Source organism: Macaca fascicularis, chromosome 4, assembly GCF_037993035.2.
Source record: "Macaca fascicularis isolate 582-1 chromosome 4, T2T-MFA8v1.1".
Classification (NCBI taxonomy): Eukaryota; Metazoa; Chordata; class Mammalia; order Primates; family Cercopithecidae; genus Macaca; species Macaca fascicularis.
Genome location: NC_088378.1, coordinates 36,731,182 through 36,750,444, shown reverse-complemented (window position 1 = coordinate 36,750,444; position 19,263 = coordinate 36,731,182). Strand labels below are relative to the sequence as shown.

The 19,263-nt window shown below is 39.0% G+C and overlaps 1 protein-coding gene across 17 annotated transcripts in view; it reads left to right on the top strand.

The window, feature by feature from the left end:
* Nucleotides 1-14,276, top strand: part of SLC18B1 (solute carrier family 18 member B1) — a 30,092-nt gene extending 15,816 nt beyond the window's left edge. For 7 of the 17 annotated variants that reach the window (XM_074037067.1, XM_005551865.4, XM_074037061.1 and 4 more), the window contains 8 exons: nt 4,255-4,391; nt 6,890-6,991; nt 9,323-9,414; nt 10,558-10,653; nt 11,433-11,507; nt 12,509-12,602; nt 12,699-12,748; nt 13,307-14,276. In XM_074037067.1, the coding sequence (XP_073893168.1) occupies nt 4,255-4,391; nt 6,890-6,991; nt 9,323-9,414; nt 10,558-10,653; nt 11,433-11,507; nt 12,509-12,602; nt 12,699-12,748; nt 13,307-13,373 (713 nt within the window). In that variant the 3' untranslated portion in view covers nt 13,374-14,276. Of the gene's footprint in view, nt 1-4,254; nt 4,392-6,889; nt 6,992-9,322; nt 9,415-10,557; nt 10,654-11,389; nt 11,508-11,550; nt 11,767-12,508; nt 12,603-12,698; nt 12,749-13,306 lie in introns of those variants that run through there. The other 10 variants (XM_005551866.4, XM_074037065.1, XM_074037064.1 and 7 more) reach the window with 4 other exon arrangements.
* The last annotated feature ends 4,987 nt before the right edge of the window (nt 14,277-19,263 follow it).

The window sequence follows — 19,263 nt, the reverse complement described above, 5'->3', positions numbered from 1 at the left end:
AACCCAGGAGGTGGAGGTTGCAGTGAGCCAAGATTGTGCCATTGCATTCCAGCCTGGGTGACAGAGCGAGACTGTGTCCGCCCCCCCGAAAAAATTATAAACTGGTATTTAAAAAAAATCTCTAGGATTGATAATATTAAGGCTGTAAATGTAGATTTAAGTATTCCCAATTAATACTACTTTTAAAGATTGTTATTATTTGGTCAGGTACAGTGGCTCATGCCTGTAATCCCAGCACTTTGGGAGGCTGAGGCGGGTAGATCACCTGAGGTCAGGAGTTCGAGACCAGCCTGGCCAACCTGGTGAAACCCCGTCTCTACTAAAAATACAAAAATTAGCCAGGCATGGTGGTACATGCCTGTAATCCCAGCTACTCAGGAGGCTGAGACAGGAGAATTACTTGAACCCAGGAGGCAGAAGTTGCAGTGAGCCAAGATCACGGCACTGCACTCCAGCCTGGGCAGGAGAGTGAGACTCTGTCTCAAAAAAAAAAAAAAAAAAAAAGTTATTGTTTTAGAAGAGTTTATAGATAGATGATGCTAGAAAATCAAATAAATTTTAAAAATTACTGATACTGGCAGAATTTTTTATTTTATAAGTTCTGCCCATTTCTTTACCACCTTTTAGACCCATAGACGATGTGGCTTTAGCATTGGGTGGCTAAGAATCATTCATTATATCTGCTCACCAGGTCCCCTCTCCTATACTGCTCTAAAAAAAAAAATACTTCTAAAATAGAGTCATGGACGTGTCAATTATCTTATTAAAATCTTTAAGGTCTAGTAAGTTTAAGAGATCTATTGTACATCATGGCGACTATAGTTAATAACAACATATTGTACACTTGAAAATTGTCAATAGTAGATTTTAAGTGTTCTTACCATTAAAAAAAAGTATGTGAGGCAAAGCATGTTAATTAGCTTCATTTAGTTATTCCACAATGTATACATATATCAAAATATAATGTTTTATACCATAAATAGAGACAATTTTTACTTATTTTTTAAAATAAAAAATCCTTAAATCCATGAAATGTGAACTTTATCCTGAAAGCCATTGGGAGCTATTGTTAGATTTTTTTTTTTTTTTTTTTGAAATGGAGTCTGTCACCCCGGCTGGAGTGTAGTGTAGTGGTGTAATCTTGGCTCACTTTAAGCTCTGCCTCCTGTGATCAAGCAAATCTCATGCTTCAGCCTCTCAAGTAGCTGGGAGTACAGGTACATGCCACCACACCAGGGTAATTTTTTTTTTTTTTTTTTTTTTGAGACGGAGTCTGGCTCTGTCACCCAGGCTGGAGTGCAGTGGCGCCATCTCGGCTCACTGCAAGCTCCGCCTCCCGGGTTACGCCATTCTCCTGCCTCAGCCTCCCGAGTAGCTGGGACTACAGGCGCCGGCCACCTCGCCCGGCTAGTTTTTTGTATTTTTTAGTAGAGACGGGGTTTCACCGTGTTAGCCAGGATGGTCTCGATCTCCTGACCTCGTGATCCGCCCGTCTCGGCCTCCCAAAGTGCTGGGATTACAGGCTTGAGCCACCGCGCCCGGCCTTACCAGGGTAATTTTTGTATTTTTAGTAGAGACGGGGTTTCACCATGTTGGCCAGTCTAGTCTCGATCTCCTGACTTCAAGTGATCCTCCCATCTTGGTTTCTCAAAGTGCTGGGATTATAGGTGTGAGCCACTGTGCCTGGCCTATTGTTAGATTTAAGTAGAAGAGCCATATGATCTGGAATATCTTTCTTCCACTCTACCTCTTACTTATCCTGCAAAACTTGATTTTATTACCTTTTTGGGGGGCGGAGGGGTTTCTTTCTTTCTTTTTTTTTTTTTTTTTTTTTTTTTGTGAGACAGTCTTGCTCTGTTGCTCAGGCTGGAATACAGTGGCGCAATCTTGGCTCATTGAAACCTTTGCTTCCCAGGTTCAAGCAATTCTCCTGCCTCAGCTTCCAGAGTAACTGGGATTACAGGCCTGTGCCACCACACCTGGCTAATTTTTATATTTTTAGTAGAGACAGGGTTTCACCATGTTGGCCAGGCTGGTCTCGAACTCTTGACCTCATGATATACCCACTTCGGCCCCCCGAAGTGCTGGGATTACAGGCGTGAACCACTGTGCCCAGCCCTTTTCTGGGGAGTTTTTCTAAACCTTCTCGATCACTGGACTAGATCTGGTGTAGGTAGTGCCATAGTGCTCAGCATTTTTCCTGCCCCCTCACACTTGAGGACAACCCTATTCCCCATCTCTAACAGTAACTTCCTGTGGCAGGTTTTGTCAGCCAGGGAGTCATGTCCCTTCAAGCAAGTACCCCAAGTTTTCATTACTTGGTCTTCAACAGCTTAATTATACTAATTATGTTTCATTTTCATGGATGTTTTAATATATTCTCACTATGACAACTCCTTTTCTCACCCTGGATTTTAGGAACAGGGACTATTATGCAATAATGATTTATTTTTTACCATAAATACATAATACTTCTTACTTTCACAATAAATGTAACCAATTAAAATTGGAATCTTTTATCATTTTTAGTTTAAAAGTGACTAAATATCCTTAGTATATACAATTCAAAAATCACACCAACTTGTCTCCCTGCCTGCAATACCTCACTGAGCCACACAGTGGTGTTTCTCCTCTTTCTAAGTCCAACTACATCCTGTAGTTTCTGTAGGAGCATCAAGGATGTGCTCAGATTTATTTCACCATTGAATACTTGGTTCATAATTAAGAAACTAACACCAGCCAGGCACGGTGGCTCATGCCTGTAATCTCAGCACTTTGGAAGGCCAAGGTGGATGGGTCTGGAGGTCAGGAGTTCGAGACCAGCCTGACCAACATGGTGAAACCCTGTCTCTACTAAAAATACAAAAATTAGCCAGGCATGTTGCGTGCACCTGTAATCTCAGCTACTCAGGAGGCTGAGGCTCAGGAGAATTGCTTGAATTCAGGAGGCGGAGGTTGCAGTGAGCCGAGATCGCGTCACTGCGCTCCAGCCTGGGTGACAGAGTGAGACTCTGTCTCAAAACACACACACACACACACACACACACACACACACATAAACAAAAAAACAAAAAACAAAAACAAACAAAAACTAACACCAAGGTTTCACTTTATCTCTTATATCCTGAAAAAATCTAAGGATAACACTTAAAATAGTTGAACCACACTTCATGATGTTTTTGCACTTTGCTCCATATTTGATCGTGATTCAACAAGTATTTATAGACTAATGAACTGTGCAGGATATTGTGGGAGAAATGGGGATAAATGAAGGCTGTCATGGCCATCAAAGAGTTTCCACATCCATAAGTGGGAGGCTGAGGTGGGAGGATCGCTTTAGGCCAAAAATTTGCGACCAGTCTGGGCAATGTAGGGAGACCCCATCTCTAAAAAATTTTTAAATTAGCTGGGTGAGGTAGTGCACATCTGTAGTCCCAGCTACTTGGGAAGCTGAGGCAGGAGGATCACTTGAGTGCAGGAGTTGGAGGCTGCAGTGAACTATAATAACACCATTGCACTCCAGCCTGGGTGACAGAGCAATACACTCCATCTCTTAAAAAAAAAAAAGCTTTCATGTCTGATATGAGTTTGCTATATCCCCACCCGAATCTCGCCTTGAATTGTAATAATCCCCACATGTCAAAGGTGGGGCCAGGTGGAGGTAATTAAATCATGGGGGTGGTTTCCCCCATATTGTTCTCATGGTGGTGAATAAGTCTCACAAGATCTGATATTTTTTATAGATGGGAGTTCCCCTGCACAAGCTCTCTTGCCTGCAGCCATGTAAGGTGTCCCTTTACTCTTCCTTCGTCTTCCACCATGATTGTGAGGCTTCCCCAGCCATGTGGAACTTTGAGTTTCTTAAACCTCTTTCCTTTATAAATTACCCAGTCTCAGGTATGTCTTTATTAGCAGTGTGAGAACAGATTAATACAATGTCTAAACCTGATATTATCTCTGGCCAGGATGAGTATAATAGTTACAACCTGTAACCTAAGACTCCTTCTTTCCCTCACACTCTCATTCCAGTTGATTCTTTCTAATTTGGGAAATTGTTTTTGATAAATTGAATGTGGCCTCTAGGTTTGAATAATTTATATGCAAGTGTAGATTGTATACAATTTTAGGCAAACTCAGAGGGTGAGTTGTGTTGATTACCAGATAAAGATGGTCTTACCAGTTTTCCAAATGAGTTAAAATTAAGAGATTTTAATTGCTTTGATTTTTTTTTTCTTTTTTCTTTTTTCCCCAAAGAGTCTGATCCAGGTGAACACTCATTCTGGAAACTGATTGCTTTACCCAAAGTTGGCCTTATAGCCTTCGTCATCAACTCACTCAGCTCATGTTTTGGCTTCCTTGATCCTACTCTGTCTCTCTTTGTTTTGGAGAAGGTAAGTTGCCTGATTGCTGAAGAGTGCTGCGTTGTAGCAGGTGGATGTAACTGCTTGTTCTTGGGCCCTGCTCTGTGGAAAGACCCTTGCGTGGCTGGGAGAAGGAGGCAGAATGGGCACTACACACCGAGGTAGCCTGTCCATCTCTGCTGTGCCTGTGAACTAGGGATCTGATTCAGTAAAAATGAAAGAAGTCTTTCACTAAGTGGCCAAAACATTAGTTTCCTTCTTTCTAAGACCTTGCTCATGTCATTGTAGGTCTAGCTTGGGCATCATCCATGCTGCTTAACAAGGATACTTTTCCTCTTTTTGTTTGAATTGCAGTGAGACATTAGGGGTACACAGTAGCTCATTTGATGTGAGATGTGCTTCTTCTGTAACAGATCCCCCCCGGGTCTACTGACTTTTTAGGCTACTTCATATAATCAGATGACTATGGACTGTATTATTCTGGGATTTGAGAAAGGAACCAAGTATCCCTAGAACTAAAAAATAAAATGTTGAATTCTAAAAGTTTGAAGTCATCGAAATTTGTTCTTAGATATTTTTGAAAAAATATTATTACTGACACAGTGAAGTCCATTACAAGGTGTGGTAGTTAATTACAGTGAACAATTAATATGTGTTGATAAAAGGCAAAAATGACTAACTTCGGCCCATAATGACTTTGAGGTACTAGATTTAAAATAGCACAGAAACTTAAGTTTCAATATACTTTCTAATATCAATAAAGTTGCTAATATGGTCATTTCAAATGCTTTCTGAACATTTACTGATCATAGAATGTAAAGATTAAAATTAATTTTTCTTATAATTTTACACTACCCCTTGAAATCACTGAAGACAGTTTGGGGAACTTCACAGGTAAACTTGGAGACTGTTATTTTAGTGCCTGGTCCAAGATTTAGACAGTAATATAATATTGCCTTTAGCCAGTGAGTACCGTAAGTTACCCAATGTCAGGCCTCTGAGGCCAAGCTAAGCCATCATAACCCCTGTGTCCTGCACCTATACATCCAGATGACCTGGAGCAACTGAAGAACCACAAAAGATGACCTTTTACCATTGTGATTTGTTCCTGCCCCTCCCCAACTGGTCAATCGACCTTGTGACATTCCTCCCCTGGGCAATGAGTTTTATGATCTCCCCACCCTGCACCTTGTGACCTCCGCCCCTGCCCGTAAGAGATAACCACTTTTAACTGTAATTTTCTACTAGCTACCCAAATCCTATCAAACCGCCCCACCCCATCTCACTTTGCTGACTCCTTTTTCAGACTCGTCTGTCTGCACCCAGGTAATTAAAAAGCTTTATTGCTGACACAAAGCCTGTTTGGTGGTCTCTTCACATGGATACGTGTGACGCCCATAAGAAAAATGTTTTGTGATTATACTGACACAGTCCATTTAGATCGTCAACAACCTGTATTTTTCAGCTGTTTTTCTGTGCTTTTAAGAAGTTGTGTCTAAACAATGAAAAAAAATCTATAACTAATCTCTGGGAAATCCAAGTTGTTTGTGTATATCTTATAAGAAATCTTTTTTGTTGTTGTTTCTCAAGAAAATGTAATTTATTTTAAAAAGATGAGGAAGACAGGAGGTTTCCTCGAAGATAACTATAATCGACCCATTTGTGGTATGGGAGGTAGTATAGGCCCTTCTTGTTTATGGCTGATGATGGACTATATCAGAACTTTTTTTCGCTTTTGAGACAGAGTCTTGCTGTGTCACCCAAGCTGGAGTATAGTGGCATGATCTCGGCTCACGGTAGCCTCTGCCTCCCAAGTTCAAGCGATTCTCCTGCCTCAGCCTCCTGAGTAGCTGGGATTACAGGCATGCGCCACCACAGCAGGCTAATTTTTGTATTTTTCAGTAGAGATGGGTTTCATCATGTTGGCCAGGCTTGTCTCAAACTCCTGACCTGAAGTGATCCACCTGCCTCAATCTCCCTAAACGCTGGGATTACAGGCATGCGCCACCACACCCAGTTTTACATCAGACATTGACTCCCTCAGGGCTATTGGTGGTGCCTCACCGCTGCTGCCCCCTTTTCAGGTTGAAGTGCTGCGGCCCATCCCATTACCCAACTCCAACCTAAGAAATCTTTAGAAATTTATTTTCCTCTTTTTCTGAATCAGAAACCCTATGGTTGGAATCCAAGAATCTCTTTTAGCAAATTCTCCAGGTAATTTTTATGCACATTGAAGTTTGCAAAACATTAATTTACATATAAAAGTACTCTGAGTTATGGAAGCAAAGTATGTTTAATGCCAAAGGTTACAAAGCAAAAAATCTCCTCTTCTGACTTCTGGTTAGGTTGTCCTCCCATAGAGAAAAAGTAGTGCATTTTCAAAGGTAAGATGAAAATTAGGACAGTGCAGAATATTATTAATAGACTCATGGTAATAATAAGAGCTAAAGAAATGGTAGAAGGAAAAGAGGGATGTTTACTTAAAAATGACTTAATTATGTGACTTTAATATAGGATTTCTTTTACAGTTTAATTTACCAGCTGGATATGTGGGACTAGTATTCCTGGGTCTGGCACTGTCCTATGCCATCTCTTCACCACTATTTGGTCTCCTAAGTGATAAAATGCCAGTACGTACACTTAATTTATATTTGAGTCACTTTTGCATGTTTAGAGCAGTGGTTTTCCAATTGTTCCTTTGGAACTCTAGGAGTCCACTGGTTAGACTTGATATATTCAATTGGACTAGGGAGAGGTTGCAGTATCTTCTATCACCCTAAGGGTCAGCTATCACACTAAACCAATTCACTTTAAATTGCTTCACCTGGGAAAAGAGGAAGAGTCTTATGCTTAAAAAAAAAAAAATTGGATTAGACTTTCTTTTTCTAATTTCTTCCCCCAACATTGTCATCCAGACTGGAGGGCAGTGGCGCGATCATAGCTTACTGCAGCCTTGAACTCTTGGTCTCAAGTGATCCTCCTGCATCAGCCTCCTAGGTAGCTGGGATTATATGCATGTGCCACCACATCCGGCTCCTGGATTAGACTCTCTAAAGAAAAAAACTCTTGATGTAAAAAAAAAAAACAAAAAGGATTGATCTTAATAAATAGGGCAAAGTCCTAGAGGCTATTACAGACTTGATCAAATTGAGAGATTTCTTCTTTAGGAGGAGATAATTTAGATTTTTTGTGTGAGTGAAAAAATTGACCACATAAATATGGACTGGTTATCTCATAGCCTTTCTGTTTAAAAAAAAAAATACCCTTCTGTTCTCTTTCAACCAGGTTTAAACCATTCGGTACAGATGATGAGAGCACAGAATTAGTACTGCTAGTCAAATCTTAAACTTCTGTGGTTTTAGGGCTTATATTTTGCATTTCCCTTCATTTCATTTGCATATTTATTTATCAAGAACTGATTTACTTGTGGAATACTTAGTAACCCAGATGTCCAAAAGCAAGTATCTTAAACAGTGTTTGGAGCTTGGTTTTCAGACATAATCTTACTTAACTGAGCGGATATGGCACCCCTGTAATTTTTGTCCTGATTCAAGTAGTTTATAAGGGATAATTTTAGTGGATACGATCTTAGTCCATTCAGGATACTGTAACAAAATACCACAAACTGAGAGGATTTATAAACAATAGAAATTTGTTTCTCACAATTGTGGAGACCAAAATGTCCAAGATTAAGGCACTGGTAGATCTGATGTCTGATGAGGGCCTGTTGCCTGGCGCACAGATTGTCTTCTTTCACTGTAACCTCACCACGATGGAACAGGCAAGGGAGCTCTCTGTGGCCTCTTGTATAGGGATACTAATCCTCTTCATGAAGGCTGCACCTTCATTACCTAATCACCTCCCAAAGGCTCACCTCCAGATACCAGCACATTGGATGTTAAGATTTAATGTATAAATTTGGGGGGGATATAAGCATTCAGTCTCTAGCAGGTAATTTTTTAATGATGTGATTTTTCTAGGTATTGTAACTATTAATACCTGGTAGGGGTTTTTTTGTAGTCACTGGTTTTTTGTTTTTTGTTTTTTTTTTTGACAGAATCTTGCTCTGTTGCCCAGGATGGAGTACAGTGGTATGATCTTGGCTCACTGCAACCTCCGCCTCCCAGGTTCAAGCAATTCTCCTGCCTCAGCCTCCTGAGTAGCTGGGATTACAGATGTCTACCACCACACCTGGCTAATTTTTGTGCCTTTTTAGTAGAGACTGGGTTTTACCATGTTGGCTAGGCTGGTCTCAAACTTGTGAGCTCAAGCAATCTTCCGACATCGGCCTCCCAGACTGTTGGGATTATAGGTGTGAGCCACCGCGCCTGGCTGGTCATTGCATTTTATAGTTAGTTTTTTTGTTGTTATATTTGTAATAGTTCATCATGTGCAAAATCTGATCTGCAATACACTCCCCTGCTAAGAAATCTTTGTCCTTTGTTCACTTTCTGTCTTGTTATATATTGTCCTTGCTTGCGAGTTTCTCATCTCTTTATTTTCTCACTCCTGTAATCCCAGCACTTTGGGAGGCCAAGGCAGGCAGATCACAAGGTCAGGAGATCGAGACCATCCGGGCTAACATGGTAAAACCCCGTCTCTACTAAAAAAATACAAAAGAAATTAACCCGGTGTGGTAGCGGGTACCTGTAGTCCCAGCTACCTGGGAGGCTGAGGCAGGAGAATGTTGTGTACCCGGGAGGCAGAGCTTGCAATGAGCCGAGATCGCGCTGCCACTGCACTCCAGCCTGGGCGACAAAGCAAGACTCCGTCTCAAAAACATAAAAAATAAAATTAAAAAATTAAAAAATAAATAATAAATAAATGTAAAGTTTTGTTTTCTTCATTGTATTTGGGTTTTTGAATATCATGATTTGTGTTTTTTACTATTGTTTTATATTGTTTGATTATGGAGGGTCTTTGCCTCTAAGACTCATTTTGACTCTTTTTCTCCTTACCAGCCTCTAAGGAAATGGCTTCTGGTGTTTGGTAACTTAATCACGGCTGGGTGCTACATACTCTTAGGGCCTGTCCCAGTCTTGCATATTAAAAGGTAGTTTTTTTTTCTTCTGTATGTTTGGCTAAATAACATTAGGAATTATTTCAAAAAATTTTGTTTTAACACTGGTATAGGTTAGTATTTGGAACATTAATATTTAAATAATTAACTGTAGTACTCTATTGAATTGTTAGGCTGACAATATTTTACCCTACTAGAAGCTAGCAGTGGGAGCAGCAGAAAAAAAATGCATAAAATCTGTCTCAAATGACAAAAATGCATATTCTCCTGTATTTCAATTGTACCTACTTGTTTATACTTTATTTTTAAAATAGAATTTGTTGCTACTTACCTTTACTTGATAGTTCTTAGAATATATTTTTTGTTTTTTTCTATTCTTTTTCCTTGAGGCAGGGACCAAATCTGTTTTTGTCTCTGTATCATTCTTAGCATGTAGTAGCTGCCTATTAAACCTTGCTTAATGTAATTACAACTAAATTGCTTAATGTAATTTAGTTGCTAAAATAAACTGAACTTCTTAGACCTTTTCAGGTACTTCTGGGATAAAACATAGTAATATGGAAAGGAAGGGGTTTCAGAGTCCTTCAGACTTGAGTTTAGGTTTTGGCTTTGCCATGTACTAGTAAGCAAACCACTTAACTTCCAAGAGCCTCAGTTTTCTCATCTACAAAAAGGAGCTGATAATAGTACTTACATCACAAGGATTAAATCTGGTAACATATATTAAGTAACTGGCATAGTCTCCTCATATGGAACAAATGTGTTTCCTGACTCTTCTTTTACCTCTTTCCTTCTATGCCATTTTTAAATTAATTGAAGTTCAAAGCCAAGTGATTGAAAGAACAGTATTAGTACTGACATTTTCACTAATTTTGAAGGGATTTTGTTTGGTGAGAAGAAGCCAGGTTGGCTCCAGACATGTGATATATATAACCAAAGGACCAAAAAGATGGAGATATCAGGATGAATTTCCCCCAGCCCCAACAAATACTGTAAGGAGCTAAAAGGCACTCCAACTGAATGAAATGGGTTAGATGGGAATGGAAATGAGACTAGGCACATAATCAGTGAAAATAACGTATCTGGGATCCTCACTTCCTTAGCATTAAGCTTTGTGTTTCTTGAAATGCTAATGTTTTTCTTTTTGTATTTTTTTTCTCCAAAACCCTTTTGCAGTCAGCTTTGGCTGCTGGTGCTGATACTAGTTGTAAATGGCATCTCTGCCGGAATGAGTATAATTCCAACTTTCCCGGAAATTCTCAGTTGTGCACAGTAAGTTACTTCCATTGCTTGAAGAGCTGTATTGTGAATAAGTAGTGAGTATCACATGCTTTCTTGAATTTCTCAATTTTGCAGCATGTTGGATATTTTTGCCCCAATGTCAAATCTTCATGATTCTGTAGCATATGATATCATGATATAAATAGTAATAATACACTAATAGAAATGATAATAGTACATTAGTAGCTAAAATGGGTTGTGGACAGATATCTGGCTTGATGTATGCCTCAGTATGTATGTAATTTTGAAAAGCTAAAGCAAAAGAGATAGGTCTCAGCATTGTTCCTCTTTCATGGAGGAAGTCCATGAGAGAGCCTAGAGTGACCAGCATGTGTCACCTGATCATCATTCTTTTGTTTAATAGGTGTGATGATGAACACTAAGTACTATGGCTGTGCTGGGTCAGTTCAATAGTTCTCATGGGAATAAGGAGCTATCTCTGTTTTTTTAAAGTTGTCTTTGTTCTCTTTCCATCTTCATCTCATTTTAAGAATTTCTTAATTGTATATTTTTATAAGTATTTAATGCAAACAAGCCATGCTTCTTAATATCATATATATGTAGAAAAATTATTTCTAGAAAACCATGGAGTAAATGTAACTATGAAAATTCTTTTAAATTAGATTTGCTTTTTATCTCAGAAGTGGAGTGTTCTTGCTGTTGGTTTTTTCCAGATTATCCTTGGTTTATCTTAATTGATCTATCATACAATTTTTCTTTCACACAGGTTTTCCTTTTAATAATGGATACACTCATGTCTCTTTTTGCAGTGAAAATGGGTTTGAAGAGGGATTAAGTACATTGGGACTTGTATCAGGTCTTTTCAGTGCAATGTGGTCAATCGGGTGAGTAGTCATTTAATTTCTTTCTTTTTTTTTTTTTTTTGAGATGGCGTTTCACTCTCGTCACCCAGGCTGGAGTGCAATGGTGCGATCTTGGCTCACTGCAACCTCCGCCTCCCGGGTTCAAGAGATTCTTCTGACTCAGCATCCTGAGTAGCTCAGATTACAGGTGCCAGCCACCACATCTGGCTAATTTTTGTATTTTTAGTAGAGACAGGGTTTCAACATGTTGGCCAGGCTGGTCTTGAACTCCTGACCTCAGGTGATCTGCCTGCCTTGGCCTCCCAAAGTGCTGGGATTATAGGCATGAGCCACTGTGCCCAGCATCCTTTAATTTCATTCATACTTGCAAGATGGAAAATATTAATACTATCCCTATTTTAGTTGATGAAGAAATTGAAACACTGAGAGATCAGATGAGTTTCTCAAAGACAAACAGTTCCTCTAGGGGAAAGCCAGAGTTCTAATCCATACCCTCTCACTTGACAATCAATGCCTATACCAACAGTTTAATACTTAGTCAAAATGGTTTCATATACTTTATCTTATTTAAGTGATATTTATAAGTTCCTTTAATAGAAACATGTCTCTGATTTTTACAGTTTATTCATTTATTATTCATTTGCTTATTTTTACCTTCTACCAGAAGGGTAACTATGCTAACCAATGTAATATATTGTTTTGAATTGAGTTATATTAGTTGCAAATACTGAGAATAGAATAATATAAAGAATTTTTTAAACCTGTTTCATCTTTTTTATTTTGATGTAAGCCATCTACTTTTCAGAAGCAGTAATAATTTCACAATTGTTAAAAAATTTTGAATGTCATTATCAGGTAGAATTATTTTCTTTTACTGAATGCTGTGTCCAGGAATTAGTTTTTTCTTTGGTACTTATCTTCCAATTTTATGAATACTTACAACTGAAGGATCATGTAGCTTTTTATGAAGTAATTATTTATTTTTTGCACTATTGAATACTTTTTCTTCTTTCTGTTGTTAGTGCTTTTTTAGGACCAACGCTGGGTGGATTTCTGTATGAGAAAATTGGTTTTGAATGGGCAGCAGCTATACAAGGTCTATGGGCTCTGATAAGTGTGAGTAATGAGTCTTTTATTTTCATTTTCCTTATATTTGTGGAAAAACTTGACTTGGAAAATTCACATTAATCAGTACTTTTAATTGTGTTTAAGGGATTAGCCATGGGCTTGTTTTATCTACTGGAGTATTCAAGGAGAAGAAGGTATGGTCAATCTGGGGGCTTTTTTCTCTCTTTAAAAGTTAGCCAGTGCAAGTGGAAAATAAATAACATTTTACATTTATTCTTCCAGTCTGTGGATTTCTAGGCACTCTGAGGCTCATCAGTTGTGTAGATACTCTTTTAATTTTTATTTTTTGAGATGGTGACTTGCTCTGTCACCCAGACTGGTATGCAGTGGCACAATCTCAGCTCACTGCAACCTCTGCCTCCTGGGTTCAAGCAATTCTCCTGCCTCAGCCTCCCACGTAGCTGAGATTACAGGCGTGGGCCACTATGCCCTGTTAATTTTTGTATTTTTAGTAGAGACAGGATTTCACCATGTTGGCCAGGCTGGTCTCAAACTCCTGACCTCAAGTGATTTGCCCACCTTGGCCTCCCAAAATGCTAGGATTACAGGCGTGAGCCACTGCGCCCGGGCAGTAGATACTTTTTTAAAAAGATAGTTGGATGGAGATACAGGTACTGGTTTTATGTTTGTTTGTTTGTTTGTTTGTGTTTAAGATGAGAAATATTGATATTCATCTCTTTCCTTCAATGTAGGTCTAAATCTCAAAACATCCTCAGCACGGAGGAGGAACGAACTACTCTCTTGCCTAATGAAACCTAGTCTGATGGATCCTGGATTGATAGAAAGTTGAGAAATAAATGCTTCTGGCCTTAAACATCACTGTAGGAAGGGTTTCTAAAATTTTACGCACAAAACTCCATGGACCCCATGCCAGTGTCTTGGAAGTGTCAACGTGTTTTTGGATGATCTTGTATTGGGTTGTACTTACTGTGATACTGAAAAGCAGTCCTGCTGAACTAGCTATATTTGAAATATTAAGTATGAAAGAGGTAATTAAAAACAAGCAAAACAAAACAAAACAAAACTTAGTTTTTAAGTGACCAAACTTGTCCTTGAAGATGTTGTTATTAACTTGAGTTAGTTCTCATTTCCTCTGTTTATTTTTTATTCTGAGTACACTAATTCTGTGAATGTACTTTTTTATGAACAGGGAAATAAATGAACTAATTTGATATGCTCTAAATATATAAAGGTGCTTCAAAATATATAGAAACATTACTATGAAATCAGTTTTTAAAAGATACACTTTCTCTTTGTCCTGAGGTTTTTCGGTCTTGTTCAAAAGGAAGAATTCTTGCCTGCCATACAGAAACTCTCTAGCACTCCCTGGCTTTAAACGTTTCTAAAAAGTCTGTTTGTGTGAAAAGTACAAGAATAACAATACTTACAACTTCCATTTTTGTAACTTATGTTCACTTATGATCTGGATTTATAAACATTACTTGGTATAACGTTGTTCATTTCCTTTAATGTCTCTGTTTTTTGGTTCTGCCATTTGTTTTGTTTTTGTTTTTATCCATATTCTTGGTAGATGTATTTCATCCCTAGAGCAGGTCAGCCTCCTTCCCCTAATGCAAATGCTTGTTTTGTTAGGGAAGGGCTTCCTCCAACTTCGTGTGAAATCCATGATGTTGTTAAAGTGCATAAATGTCTATTGTGTAACTCTCATGCTTCTTGACCTATTTTCATGGTGTAGTAGCCACATTTACAGTAATGTTTTAAAAGAAGAAATGGTTTTATGTATTCATTCAAAAATATCTTTTCAATGTCTTCTCTGGGCTGACACTGTGCCAGATGCTAGGGATTTGGCTGTGATCAAGATAAACACAATTTCTGCTTTTATGTACCTTATACTGGTGAAAGAGACAAACAACAAGTAAATATCAGACTCTCCAGTTATCTTACAGAAATGCTAAGAAGGAAAAAAAAAAAACATGGTGATGTGATAGAGCAGTTGGCTAGAGTTGTTTAGATGTGGGTGCCTAATTTGAAAAAGTCCGTGGAAGTGCAACCTTTGAATTGCGATCTGAAGGAGTAGAATGTAGCCACCATTCATTCATTCTGACAGAGGACAGTCCGTAGTATGTGCACAAGGGCTTGACATGGTCAAAGATGAGGCTTGGTCTGCTGGCTGGAGTCTAGTAAACTGGAGGTGATGCCAGAATCTGATTCTGTCTGCATGTGGACAGTGAGTGGGTGGGGATAGGGATGGTAAATGGGAATGGAGGGGGAACCTCGGAAGATTTGAGACAGACAATAATGGTTTGGACCAGGGAGTTGGTGATGGAGAGAAAAGGTTCTATCTGGGAGTGGAACCAACAGAATGTGCTGATGTGGAGGGAGGAGAGAAGAATCTAGGAGGACTCCTAGGTTTTGGCTTGAGGGTGTGGGTGGATGGTGGTGACTGCTAGTGAATTGGGGAAGAAGAGGAGCAAAATGGATCCTGAAGTGGCAAAAGTTCAAGCCACCATGGTTTGTCATTGCATACCACCAAAACCAAAAATATGGAAAAGGAGGACAATACCAAGGGTTGGAGAGGATGGCTTTGGAAGACTGCCTGGCATTGAGTGTCAAGACTGGATGTACATCTGTCTTGTGATCTCTTCATTTCCCTGTCCCCTCAAGCCTTTCACTCTTGAACCTACAGAGTGTGATCCAATGTGAGGAGGACAAATGGCCTGCAGTTCCTTTCCCAGAGCAGTGCCAGGACTGAATGTGACCCTGGCCCCCTGCACCGGCTCTCTGGGGAGAGAACTTCCTTCATTCCCATTCCCAATACACTGCTCTCAATACTTCCTTTGGATAGCATTGTATTTAAAGATGCTACATACAAAACCAAATTTACCCCTTTCTCATTTTGAAATTTTGCAAGTATTAAGATAAGTGGGCTGGGAGCAGTGGCTCACGCCTGTAATCCCAGCAATTTGGGAGAGCAAGGTGGATGGATCACGAGGTCAAGATATCGAGACCATCCTGGTGAAACCCCATCTCTACTAAAAATACAAAAGTTAGCTGGGCATGGTGGTGCATGCCTGTTGTCCCAGCTACTTGGGAGGCTGAGGCAGGAGAATTGCTTGAACCCAGGAGGCAGAGGTTGCAGTGAACCGAGATCAGGCCACTGCACTCCAGCCTGGTGACAGAGCAAGACTCCGTCTTAAAAAAAGAAAAAAAAAAAAGATAAGTGACAGAAAAGTTTTAAAATATGAGAAAAGACAGAGGAAAGAACACTTTGAACAAGGAAACCAAAAGGTAGGTCAAAACTATCAAGGGAAATCTCTGTGTATGTGTTTATATTTTTATATATTTATAGTCTTCTAAATGTAATGAGACTGAGTAGCTTAAAAGAACCTTTTTAATAATGAGAATATTTTATATAACCAAATGTGGAATATGTTAGTAATAAAAGGTATCTTTTATGTTAAGATCATATTGCAAACTATACATTATAATATGATACGTAAATCAATCCAAAAGAAAACTATAAAGGATAAATACAAATTACAGATCGTTTTTAAAAATTAAACTTTAACAATTTTGAGATAATTGTTAATTCACGTGCAGTTGTAAGAAATAATAGAAAAATATCATGAGTATTCTTTCCCCAGTTTCCCCAATGGTAACATCTTGCAGAACTATAGTACAATAGCACAACCAGGATACAGAACATTCCCATCGCCATATTCTTCGTGTTGCCTTTTTGTAGCCACATCCACTTCCCTCCCATCTTCACTTCTGGCAGCCACTAATCGATTCTCTATTTCTATCACCTGGTCCTTTTAAGAAACGTATAAATTAAATCGTATTGTATGGAACTTTTTGGATTGACTTTTTTCAGTCAGCATAATGCCCTTGATTCTATTGGCATTGTTGCATGTATCAATAGTTCAGTTCTTTAAGTTGCTGAGTGGTATTCCATTGGGTGGCTATATGACACAATGGAATATTACTTTATTTGTTACAAATAAAGCTGCTATGAACATTTAGAAACAGGTTTTTTGGTTTTTTTGCCAGGGGCTAGGGTAGAGGGTGGGGTACCAAGCATAAGACTTCATTTCTCACCGGGCGTGGTGGCTCACGCCTGTAATCCCAGCACTTCGGGAGGCTGAGGTGGGCAGATCATGAGGTCAGGAGATCGAGACCATCCTGGCTACCACGACGAAGCCCTGTCTCTACTAAAAATGCAAACATTAGCCAGGCGTGGTAGAGGGTACCTGTAGTCCCAGCTACTTGGGAGGCTGAGGCAGGAGCATGGCGTGAAGCCGGGAGGGGGAGGTTGCAGTGAGCCGAGATCACGCCACTGCACTCCAGCCTGGGTGATAGTGAGAGGTTCTGTCTCAAAAAAAAAAAAAAAAAAAAAAAAAAAAGACTTCATTTCCCTGGAATAAATGCCCAGCAATACAACTACTGGGTTGCATGATAACTGCATGATTAGTTTGTTTGTTTTCAACTAATTTATTTTAGACAAGAAACTTGATTTTGACAATAAATATTAAATATCATACCTTAGTTAAATATCTGACTGGGCATGGTGGCTCATGCCTGTAATCCCAGCACTTTGGGAGGCCGAGGTGGGTGGATCACCCAAGGTCAGGAGTTCAGGAACAGCCTGGCAAACATGGTGAAACTCCGTCTCTACAAAAAATACAAAAATTAGCCTGGCATGGTGGCGCACACCTATAATCCCAGCTACTCAGGAGGCTGAGGCTAGAGAATCACTTGAACCTGGGAGAAGGAGGTTCCAGTGAGCCGGAGATCACGCCACTACACTCCAGCCTGGGCGACAGAGCAAGACTCTGTCTCAAAAAAGAAAAAAAAAAAAAACCTATTTACTTATTTTTTAATGATCAAGATTTAAATATGTCACAGATACCCTCTCTAACCTAGCTGGAAAAGACGTGGGTGATAAATTCTTACATAGCCAATTAATTTTCATTAAGTGCAATTAATAATTGAGAAATATCTCTACACATTCATATCAGAAGGAAATTATCCACAGGGTAGTCCCATGATACTCACCTTTTCTTTGGTATCACTGTCACATGACCCTGTTTTATGAAACAAACCCACAGGAGGGGGAGGCTCAGACACAACATATTTACATGGAGAAGCTAAAATGTTATTTAAAGTATTAACAAAGGAAACTAAAGTCCGCACAGCCAGTCTTTGTTAAGAGCAGCTTGCAACTCCTAAATATTTGCACTAGTTTCTTTTAGAAAACCTACAGCCGGACTTCTAATCCCAGCTTACTTATAGTTGAGTATTACAAGGGACCATCTAGGAAAACATGATGTCATAACAAATTTTGACTTGTAGTTCAGTGCAATTTTATCATCAGTACTAAAACAATTCAGAGTGTATTTCATGTTGACAAAAGGTCAACAATAGCATGCCAGACACAAAAAGCAGTATATCATTTGTAAGTGTTTATCAGTCAAGACAAAAATTGAGTACCAAACCAGTCAATTAACCTTATTGTAAATTTAAAAAATGACAGCCATGAAATCAGTTGTTGCATAAATACAGGTAGGTTTCTTTTTTTTCTTTTAAGATAATTAAAACCAGTGTAGATAAATTTTTCGTTTGAGAATAGTACTAATACCTTTTCTTCTCCGTATATTTTCAGAACTTTTAGCTATGCTTTTTCTTCTACTGTTTTCTGTTCTATCATCATATTTATTGGTTGGCTTTTGTCTCTTTATTTTACTTATCTGATAAAAATGTGAATGGCTTGGTTGTTCGTGTCTTGGTTGTTAGTGAGGTAGGTCCAGCCTGTAGTTCTGGAACATGGTTTAGTGAGGGAGACAGGGATGTGAATTAGGAAGTAGGCAATCATATGCAGTAAGAGAACTACGGCATTGAATTGTATGCTTGCTACTGCATCTTCTGAAAAAACAGTATTATTGTAGTAAAGCAACACTATTAATTGGAAAGAACTGCATGGGAAAGAAGGATCTGCCCACAGCTTCTTCATTCACATAACTGTGAGAATTAAGAATTTATCTTGATAACAAATTTATTAAATTTATCTTTAATATCTTAAATTATCTTAAGATCTGCCCACAGCTTCTTCATTCATATAGCTGTAGGAATTTCTTATAACACAGCACTGAAAACTTTGGTGAGATGATTCAGAAGAGTGAGAATTTCCAATTTGATATTGTTCATGAATTGATCTTTCCATATAAACAAACTCCATTCAGTAGAACTATGGCATAAGACTCACATTTTGGGGTGTTTAAAAAATGCAGACAAATGCCAGACTTCCATTATTCTGTTTTTGCAGGTAGTCACTATGGTTAATGGTTTAGCTTATAAGAAACTGAAGAAATAACTCGTAAAGAATTTCATCCCCAGAAGAAGGATAAGGAGGGTAAAGGAGGTGCTATGATCTTGCCCTGCCTCCCTGCCTGGCTGCCACCCAGCGCGGGAAAGGAGTGGAGCCATGATTCACTTTTCAGGGAGCTGCTAAGCTGTTTTCTAGAGTGGCTGTACCACCCTACATTCCCAACAGCAACGTGTGAGTAATCCAGTTACATAGCAAGTTGTTGAGCGTGTTTTTTAAAAAATAGAATGGTGCATGAAATAGGTGGAGTGAAAGCTTTTGATCAGAAAGAGAATCTACGGTACGATTGGAGGGAATGCCATCAAG